This window comes from Macrotis lagotis, chromosome X (assembly GCF_037893015.1).
Source record: "Macrotis lagotis isolate mMagLag1 chromosome X, bilby.v1.9.chrom.fasta, whole genome shotgun sequence".
Lineage (NCBI taxonomy): Eukaryota > Metazoa > Chordata > Mammalia > Peramelemorphia > Peramelidae > Macrotis > Macrotis lagotis.
In genome coordinates, this window is record NC_133666.1 from 629,823,325 (window position 1) to 629,833,864 (window position 10,540).

General features: G+C 43.1%; 1 protein-coding gene across 1 annotated transcript in view; it reads right to left on the reverse strand.

The window, feature by feature from the left end:
* The window catches only part of VAV1 (vav guanine nucleotide exchange factor 1), a 40,082-nt gene extending 31,120 nt beyond the window's left edge, over nt 1–8,962 (reverse strand). The window contains exon 1 of the mRNA XM_074203704.1: nt 8,653–8,962. Coding sequence (XP_074059805.1) covers nt 8,653–8,856 — 204 coding nt within the window. The 5' untranslated portion in view covers nt 8,857–8,962. The remainder of the gene's footprint in view (nt 1–8,652) is intronic.
* Between the last annotated feature and the right edge of the window lie 1,578 nt (nt 8,963–10,540).

A 10,540-nucleotide genomic window follows, 5' to 3' on the forward strand; every position in this document is an offset into this window, starting at 1 on the left:
AACTCATGTTTTAGCAAAATTAACCCCTTATAGAATCCAAGAATCTCTGAGCTCTCAAGGACCCCCAGGATCCCTTCCCTGAGGCAGGAATTCCCTCCCCCCTTAGCCTGTCAAGAAGTGGGGCATCTGCTTGGACACCTCTCATTTTGGGGAGCTTGTTAACTCCCAAGGCAGCTCATTCCATCTTGACTACTGATATTATTATAATAATAATATTAAATAGTACTCACATCACAATAGCTCTGTATGAGCTGTGAGTATTGGTATTTCTATTTTGCATATGGGAAAACAGACTCAATGAGTCCCTGCCCTAAATCAATTCAATTTAATCAGATGAGATTATAAGCATTTTGGAAGGTGCTGGGAATAGATTCACAAAAAAGTGGTTATTGACTGCAAGTTTGTGTTCTACTGTTCTACTAGGGAGATAAAATTTGCATCCTGATCAATAAATACAAAAATATAGAGAAAATAATTTCAGTGTTACAGTAAAGAAAAATGTATTATGAGAAGACACTTCCTTATACTCCTTTGCTAAGGTAAGAAACTATAGATGCATAATTATATCTATATCTATCTATATATATAATCAGGTTTTTTTGGTATATTGATTAATTTTGCTATTATTTCCCCCTTTTTTTTCTCTTTTGAACTAACTTCTTTGTTATATGTTATGACTCTCTGGGAGACAGAGGGAGAGATACAAGGGAGAATCAAAGTGATAAGAAAATGAAAGTCATTAACAGAAATTTATTTAAAAAATTAATTTCAGAAGGAAAAGCATAATAGCAATTAGAAGGTTCAAAGTCACAGGATTAAAAAATAAGCAGTCACAAAGTCACCTCACTCCAGGTCCAAGGATCTTTCCACTATACCAGGCTGCCTTCCTGTAAAGAGACAGCTCTGATTCATGTTCCATATAGCTACCAAATTGATATTTCTAAAGTTCAAGTCATTCTCCTATTCCAAAAGTTTCAATAATTCCCTATCACCTTCAGGATAAAATACCAACTCCTCTCTTTGAGTTAGAACCCTCTGTAATATTTCTCCAGTCAATTTTTCATGGCTGATTCTATGCATGGTATTGTATAGGTTCTCCAAGTGTGGTTCAAGGGTCCTAGTGATCCCTGGGAATGGTCCACAAGGTCAAAACGATTTTCATTATGAATACCAAGATAATTTTTGTCTTTTAAAATACTCATTCCTTGTCCAACTCCATAACTGTGACACCAGATTTTCCACATATATTTCAATCAAAATAACATATTGCCTCAGATTGAATGCAGAAACAGAGATAAGAATCCAGTTGTTTTTTTTTTCTATTTTCAGACATTAAAGAGATTTGCAAAAATATGTCACACCAGACCACTCTTCTTCCTCAGATGGTTGGTGGTGCAGTAGATGAAGGACTAGAACTGGAGTCAGGAAAGCTTCAGTTAAAATATGGTCTCATAATAGACATTTACTAACTGTGTCACCCCGAGCAAGTCGCTTATCCTCTGCCTCAGTTTCCTTAAATGTAAGATGTGAATAAAAGCATCTACTTCCTGGGTTTGTTGTGAAACTCAAATGAGATATTTGTAAAAAGTGCCTCATGGTAGAGCAACTAGGTGGCACAGTGGATAGAGCACTGGCCCTAGAGTTAGGAGAACTGGAGTTCAAATGTGACTTCAGACACTTAATACTTACTTAGCTGTGTGCCCTTGGGCAAGGCACTTTACCCCATTTCTTGAAATGCCCCCCCAATATACCTGGCATATTAGCAAGCACTATAAAGGTCTGTGTGTTCCCTTTCTCTCTAATATTTTTGTTTTAGAAAATATAGTTATTTTTCATTAAGAAATTATAATTTATGTTGATCCATAATGGATTATCTTGTTATCTTAAATGAGCTAATAAATAAATATTTAATTGATCAATTTTATTTTTAATAGAGTAAAAAATTAATAGATATAACCCACAATATAAACAAAAATTCTTTGCTAATTTATTTTAATAAAAATTAATAAATAATTTTAAAGTCTAAAGGGGTTCTGAAATACAAAAGATCAAGAACCACTTGGTCCAGTGGAAGAAGTCCTATCTCTTGAGTCAGATCTTTTTTCTCAGGCCTTGGGTCTGTGATTTAATCTCCTTGGATTTAATTTTCAAAACTGTACATTGAGAAGGATTGGACTTTCCCTAGAAAACTCTGAAGTCTCTCCCAGCTCTAAAACTGGGATACCATGATTCTATATTATCCTCCCTCTTAAACACTTCATTCCAAACAAACTGTCCTCTTGGCTTCCCCCATTTGTGACCTTTCCACCTCCCACTTTCCTGCCTTTGCCTAGATCATTCCCAGGAACTGGAGTATTCTCCCTTTGGTTTAGCTCTATTTTCATATCCTGCAAGAGACCTTTCCTAATCCACCAGCGCTTCTTCTTCTATTCTTCAATTACTTTGAATAGTATATCTATGGACATACTGGGTTTGCTCAACGCCCCCCCCCCCAAAAAAAAATGAGCTTCATGAATGCAGGCAGGGATTATCTTGGTTTTGTCTTTAAATCCAAAGATACTGTCTGTAAAACAGTGGAAATGTAATAAATGTTTATTAAATTGAATTGTCTTTGGGAAACTCTTTCAGATGGCCTCCAAGACTCCTCACTAACTCTAATTTCTTTTTTTAGGTTTTTCTAAGGCAAACCGGGTTAAGTGGCTTGCCCAAGGCCACACAGCTAGGTAATTATTAAGTGTCTGAGACCGGATTTGAACCCAGGTACTCCTGACTCCAGGGCCGGTGCTTTATTCACTGTGCCACCTAGCTGCCCCTCAATTATTTCTTTAGAACAAAGCAGAATAAATAAGGTTACCTAGACTAGGACAGGATGGGGAGGGAGGGAGGAAGAGACAAATTTCTATCTCTCAGTAGTTTTTCAGCAATTTAAAGATCTTCATCCATTCACCCCCTAACATTTCAAGGACCGACTAACTCTATCCGTAGCATTATCTTTTCCTCCAAACTTCCTGAAATCTACAGATTTGAGTAGCATTCCTTCTAGGCCTTAAAAGATTTCAAAAATAAGAACAACCGTACCATTGACCAGCACAAACCAAAGACAAACAAATCGCTGTGGTGTGGTGTGGAAAGCACATGATTCAGAGTCAGGAGACCTGAACCTGGATTGCATCTCTATCACTTCCTAAACTGTATAATCTTGGGCAAGTGACATGACTTTCCCATACCTCAGTTTCCCCATCTTTCTTCATCAAGGAGATAATTATGCTTGTACTATTGATTTCACAAGCTATTGTTACATTTTGCAGACTAGAAAGGTTAATTAGAATCATAATCATTATCATCTCTGGGGCAGAGCCATGAAAAAGACCTCCCTCCTGGTGCTGTTCATCAAGTTACAAATCCAATTAATGGAACTATCTCTCTCTATAGCTATCTAAACAGGAATATTATGATGGATTCTTCAATGCTTTGTTTGAAATCTAGAATACTCTGTCTATGGCATTTCCCTGTTTTGCCAGTCTAGTATCAATCTCCTCTAGTCAAACAAAACAAAGAACAAACTAAAAAGGAAAGATTTGTGTTTCAAGGTATATATGCTTAGTGAATCCACATCCATTGTCTCCTAATGATCACTTTTCTTTTCAAAGTGCTTACAGGTAATAATCACTAAAATCAAATGATCTGGGTTTGAACTATGACACTGTTGCATATTCTTTATGTGCTTTTAAACAAGTCAGTTTATCTCTTGGGGCCTTAGTTTCAACATTTGTAAAATTATGAAATTGGTTTATTCAATCTCTAATCCCTTTCATGTCTAAATTCTGTGGTTGCATTAAATATTTCTTCAGAGCTTCAACACCAAGATTCACTCACTAATCTGCCATCTCTCTCATTCATTCTTGCTGAGAATTCATTAGGTTGACACTCCCCCTTCCCCAAAAGTCTATTCTGTTTTCCTTAGTCTGAACATAGCTACCTTGACCATTCCTTAGGCTAGTAGTTCTCAGACTTCTTTCTTTCCCTCATAGCAAAGCATTCTTCACTTAGAGTAATCAAGGTATGTTGAACAAGTAAGTTAGCAACAAAGAACTCTTACCAGGCATTTGACTCTCCAGACCCATTTTCTAGACTTGGGATTCTACCACTACTCCATTCCCTCCTTCAACCCCTCATCCTCTCCTTCATTTCCTCAAGGGAGGAGGTGACTTTGTGCAGGATTATGCTACTACTGTGTCTTTTCCAAGATCAAATTAAGAACAGTTGGGGGTGGGGGAGCAAGGACTAAGGATTTCAAGGCATTTCTAGAGAAACCCCAGGCATACCTTTTGAAAAACCACTACCTTAGCAGGAATAGGGGAATATTCCTGGCTATAAGACTTCAGAAAATTCACTTTATTTCTCTAAGCCTCAGCTCTTTAATCTATAAAAATACCTTCACTATCATCTTCATGGGGTTATTGCTGGGGAAGTGAATGGTAAACCTTCTATAGGAAAGAATTGCTTTTATTACACTGGTGCTGGTGGATTCTCTTTGGAACTATCTTGACCCTCCCCCATTCACCAAAGGATAATATGTGCTCATCCATTTGGCACTGAATCTCTTCCTGACCCCCATTTTTAAAATTTTTTTATTTATTTAAGGCAATGAGGTTAAGTGGCTTGCCCAAGGTCACAGAGCTAGGCAATTATTAGATGTCTGATGCCAGATTTGAATTCAGGCACTCCTGACTCCAGGGCCAGTGATCTATCCACTGAGCCACCTAGCTGCCCCACTGACCCCCATTTTTGTACAAATTCAGCTTTTCCAGATCACAGGTTGAAACCATAGATTAAATTTTAGCTTTAGATTTAGAGCTAGAAAGGACCCAAGAAATAATCAAGTCAAAGGGGTCCTATAATGGAAGGTAGGATTTGATCTCAGATCTTCTGACTCTATACTGGTACTGTTACCACTGGATTCTGCTACTTCCTTGAAACAGACTCTTCCTCTTCCCCCCCAAACCATATCCCATGGGTCCTAAGGTACTATTGTTTCTTTTTCTGGAGCATCTCTTGAATCAGTCCCCTCCTCTCCATACTCACTGCCTTTCCTCTACCCCAGACCTTCATTACTTCCACACCAGACTATTATAACAAATGCCTAGTGGTCTCCAGAATGTCTCTGTTCTCTCTCCCCTCTTGTCCCCCACTGTTATCATCATAGTTAATAATTATTGAGCACTTTAAGTTTTGCAAAACATTTTATGTATTAATAAATTAATTTGCTCTTTACAACAAATTCTAAGGAGGGTGATTTTATTGTCTCCATTTCTGGAGTTCAGAGGCTAAAGTGACTTGTCTAGAATACAGCTAAACTGAGGCTAGATTTGAATTCAGGCCTTTGTGATTCCAGCTCCTGGATTCTATCCACTGCACTACCCAACTGCCTATAGAAGCAGGCAATCACCTTCTAAAGGTCCAAAAGAGACTGCACTGGAGCACATCATTAAAGGGAAATTTTCAGATCTTAGTCCTCATCAAGTTTTACCTCCTTTAGTCCCTCCACCATTGACCTCCCTTCTCTTGATTCCTCTTCTTCCCAGGTCAAGTATCATTGGGAAACCCAAGGGCAGATCCCAGACTTCCCATCCTCTCCCTAAAGAGTCTCTGCCCAGAATATTCTCAAGGACATAATGAAGAAGGTCTTGTCAGATCTGCTTACTGGAGGTACCATAGGAAGGAAGCATGCTACTGAATTTGGAGAAAGAGGACCAGAGTTCAAAACCCAACTCTGCTGTTTATTGGTGGATAAAGACCTTTGGTTGACTCATTCCCCTTCCTGGGCCTCACTTCCATTACATGTAAATGGAAGAATTGAACAAGATGATCTAAAAGGGTCTTCAGTTCTAAATCTATGTGGTGGCTGAAACTTGGTTTGGATCAACTCTCTCCTAATCCCAATTGTCTGTCCTTATAAATTCTGGTCCCCACAGACAAACTAGAACAGGGGAAGATTGGAATAGGAAAAGGAGTTCTTTTCTCTTCAGGGCTCAGACAAAAGGAGTTGTATGCAAATAGCATGCAAACAGTATGCAAATGAATGAAAATAAGCACCTGCCAGTCTTTTTTCAGTATACATACCCCTGAATGAAGGCAAGCATTGCCAGGAGAAGAGAAGGGGTTGCTCCCAGGAATCTAGCCCCCCCCAACTTCTAGAACTCCAGAAACTTGGGGGGAAACAAAAAAGGAAGACATCTAAGATCATCTAATCCAGTCCCTTCACTTAACAGATATGAAAACTGAGGTCCAGAGAGGGCAAATAATTTCCCCCGGGGTCACATAGTTAATAATACAACAGTGCACAATGATCTTCTCTGAGCCCTATGTCTGCTGAGGCCTAGGTGTCCTGGTTGAAACTAGAGGGCAGACTAGATAGAGGAAGAGGAAGAGAGGGAAGAGGAAGGACAGGGAAGCTAATAACCACTCTGTCCTAGACTAGCCCATCACTAAGCCTGGGAAAACCCCATCGCCCCTCAGGGTTCATCTCTGGTCTCACTCTGTGATCATTCACTTCCCTTTTTCACCCAGCCCAACAGTTTACTCTTCTAAAATGCCTGTCCAAATTACTCCTTCAAAACCTCTTTTCCCACTATAGCTACTATGAATAAGTGGGATCATTCTAACCTCTCTTCCTGTATGTTCCTCCCTACCCCCTACCTCCAGAATCTGGAATCCTGCAAGATAGGGCTTACATGGAGATAGGACCTATGTCTTCTTGCTTAGACTTGTGGGGAGCTCCTGTAGTTCCCTCTGGAATGAAGCTATAGTTTGTCCTCCTCACATCTGGAGGCTTCACACCTCCCCTTGTGAAATCAGACCCCACCTTCTCTCAGCAGCAGGAAGGATAGGAAGCAGTAGAGTGCTCATAAAAACCAAAAAGGGGAAGGAACCAGAGGAAGAGGAGGGGTCTCACAGAATCACAGAATTTGACAATTGAGAAGGACTTCAAGAGCCCTGTTTTCCAACCCCAACAGAAAGGGGATCTTCATTATAATAAACAAGTGGTTGTACAGTCTCTATCTGAAGGCCTCCAAGGAGGAAAGAAGAACCAACACTATTTCTTAAAGCAACCATTCCACTTTGGGACTAGTCTAATTGTTAGGAAATTTTTTTTTGTTTTTTTTTTCCTGAGATCAGACCTAAATATCTCTTTTTCCACTTGCACCCATCGCTTTTGGATTCTTCTTTCTACTCACTAGCCCAAAAGGTCCTCAGGGCACAGTAGGAAGTTTAAGGACCCCAGGGAGACCTCAAGCCCAAGGCTAAGAGCCCAGGTGTCCAGGCTCCCTGCCTCCCTGCCTCCCTCTCTGGGGACCAAGACAGGGCAGAACCAGCCAGGCATGTTTGACCCCTTCACCCCACAGAGGGACCCTTCTTTTAGCTCAGAGTCTTTCTGGAGGTTGGGGCAGGAAGCTGCTGAGGAGAAAGGGGAAGAGGAAGGAAGAGTCTGGGGCAGTCCGGGAAAGAAGGGGCCCAAGGAGAAAGGGGGACAGAAACTGAGGGAGAGACTTGTAGGGACAACAAAAGCATTGGGTATACAATGACCTCCTTCCAATCATCCGACCTGTCACCTGAGCTGGAAGAGATCAAAGGCAAGTTTCTGGGGGATTATATATGTGTGTGTGTGTGTGTGTGTGTGTGTGTGTGTGTGTGTGTGTGTGTGTGTGTAGGGACAGGGGCAGCAGGGATCCAGGGATGAGCAGGGATCCAGGGATGAGTCCTGAGGAAGCTAGTCACCCAGGAACCCACTGAGGATGACCCTGCAGGGAGAGGGAGCTGGAGCCTCCTATGCTGTCTCCCACTTGCCAAGGGGAATCATCAACTCCCATCCCCCATTCCAGTTCCCCTAACTTTAACCATAGGGGCTTCAATTCCATAAACCTCCTCCCAGAATGCCCAACTATGGGGTATTCCATTCTACACAGATAAAAAGTTATAATAGCATTCAGAGGTGGAAGGGATCATGCAGGCCATTGATCCAGAGAGATCTGGAGAGATCCAGAGAGATCCAGAGCAGGGAAAATGCCTTGCCCAGAGTCATTCAGTAACGAAATGCTTTAGCTTGGATTTGAAGTGAAATCAGGACTTTCTAGTTCCAAATCCAACAATCCGGAACCCCTCAGTCTATACCACCATCCCCTTCCCCACCCCCCACCTCTTTCTTCTCATCTCTCTCTACATATACCATAATGATTTCTATCCCATCCTTCAAATCTTCCCCTTTATATAGGGGTTTCAATACCCTATGTGAGCCTAACCCAACCTCTAGATGCCTTCCCACCCTCCTCCAGACTCAGGAACTTCATATCTGAGTGGGGCTAAACTAAATTATGCCCTTTGGTGTATTGCATTGGAAGAATGGGGTTTTAAGGTCACAGGCCCTGTAGCTTGGAACTGAGTCCTAGTTGAACTGTGAATCCTGATTGGGCCATACTCAAACCCAGCCATGACCTGAAGTTTCTGACCCCATAAATGTCCAGCTAGACACTGCCCTAGCCTAGGGTACAAGCCTAGCATCTTTGAGGCCCCCTAGTTCCCCCCTTCTGGCCTGAATCCTCAGCTTCCTTTGTTCTGAGTGCCTCCCCACCCAACACGGTGGTCAGGACTCACCTGGGACATTTGGGGTCTCAGGTTAATCTCTCGAAGGTTGACCGCATGGGGCAGCAGGTTGTTGAGCAGCTGACATAGGAGGACGCCATCACGGAGGGCCTGAGCAAGCTCACAGACCTGGGCCCCATCCCATGTCACCCGGTGGTTGGGGGGTAGCACCCGACACTGGATAAGCCAGTGGGCACACTGACGCCACAGCTCCATGGTGGCCCCCCCAACCAGGCCCAGACAGACCCCAAGGCCCAGCCTGCCAGTCCCGCCGCCACTGCTGCTGCTGCTACTGCTGCCGCCACTCACTATCTGCGGCCTAATGTACCACTTCCTCTTCTCTGCCAGTTACAAAGATATTAACTCTTGGGGGAGGGGCCTTGGGGGTAGGAGGGGGGAGCACCCCTAGAGGAGAGGAGAAGGCACCCCGAGTACCTGGTCACTAATCCCTATCCTTTGAGGTCCAGTTCTAGTCTCTCTTGCTCCAGGAAGCCTAGAAACATGAAAAGGGACAGAAGTCAGCAAACCTGGGGCCAGGTCCTAACTCTGCCACTGTGATCTTGCCCAGCTCTCTTTTCTCTCAGCCTCAATGACCTCATCTATTCAAATGATTGAAATGGAAGCATCTTCCTGGTTCTATTCTGGCCTTCTTCCTTGGAGATGCTGATAGGGTCAGAGCCTCCTATCCCCTATCCTCCAATTAGTCCTGTCCAGAATCAGGAGGGAATCAAATGACTCAAATAGTGTCTTAAGAGGCCACCTTCCTACCCTCAAGAATTCTCTCTCCTACCTCTTAAGTCCTCCCTTAAACTATAAGGAGGAAAACTCCAGGATAGAAGAATGAAGGGGTGCTGAGGATGGGAAGAGAAGAGGTGGAAGTTGTGGTCTTTCTTCCCCTTCCCCATCATTACTCAGGGGCTTTGAAAAGGATGTCTGGTTAAGAATAGTGGTTAGAGGAGCGGCTAGGTGGCACAGTGGATAAAGCACCGTCCTTGGAGTCAGGAGTACCTGGGTTCAAATCTGGTCTCAGATGCTTAATAATGTGTGGTCTTGGGCAAGCCACTTAACCCCATTTTCCTTACAAAAACCTAAAATAAATAAATGAATAAATAAATAAATAAAAGAATAGTGGTTAGAGAAGTGGCTAGGTGGCACAGTGGATAAAGCACCAGTCCTGGGGTCAGGAGGACTTGAGTTCAAATCTGGCCTCAGACACTTAATAATTAGCTAGCAGTGTGGCCTTGGGCAAGTCACTTAACCCCATTACTTTGCAAAAAAAAAAACCAGGAAAAAAGAGGATAGTGAGTAAAGGAATTCTAAGAAGACCTCCCCAGTTGAGTTTATCCATTTCCATTTGCTTCTCCTGGGAGAAAGGAAGAGACCTAACTTCAGGGCCCACCCCCTCCTCTTCACTAGGTCTTGGGGCAAGATGCACATGAACAGCCTCTGAGACTCTGGTAGAGCCTTAGTTTGGATTCAGGACACCAGGATCGGGAGAGAGAAGGGAGATGAGGGAATCAGAGCCCGGCTCAACATCAGCAGCTGAAAGGTCCATGTCCAACCTCTTTGTTTTCAGATAGGGAAACTGAGGCCAAGGGTATTTGCTTTGCCTCTCCAAAGCCAAGCATAGAAACTGTTTTAAAATTCACTGATTTTGATGAAGAAACTTCCTCAGGCCCACACAGGGGCAGAGGTGAAGCCGAGGGCCCCCCCCCAGAGACACCGAGGCATACCCCGGGGGTCCTTTCCCTGATCCATCCCCCCCCCAACTCTCCCTCCATGGACCGGAAAAAATTTCAGCACCAGAAAGAAGGGGTGGGGGTGGGAAAGGAAGGGCAGCCCCGGGCTCCGCCCGGCAGAGGCTGCTGCTCTTTGGAGGAAACTGAGGGGAGGCGAGGCG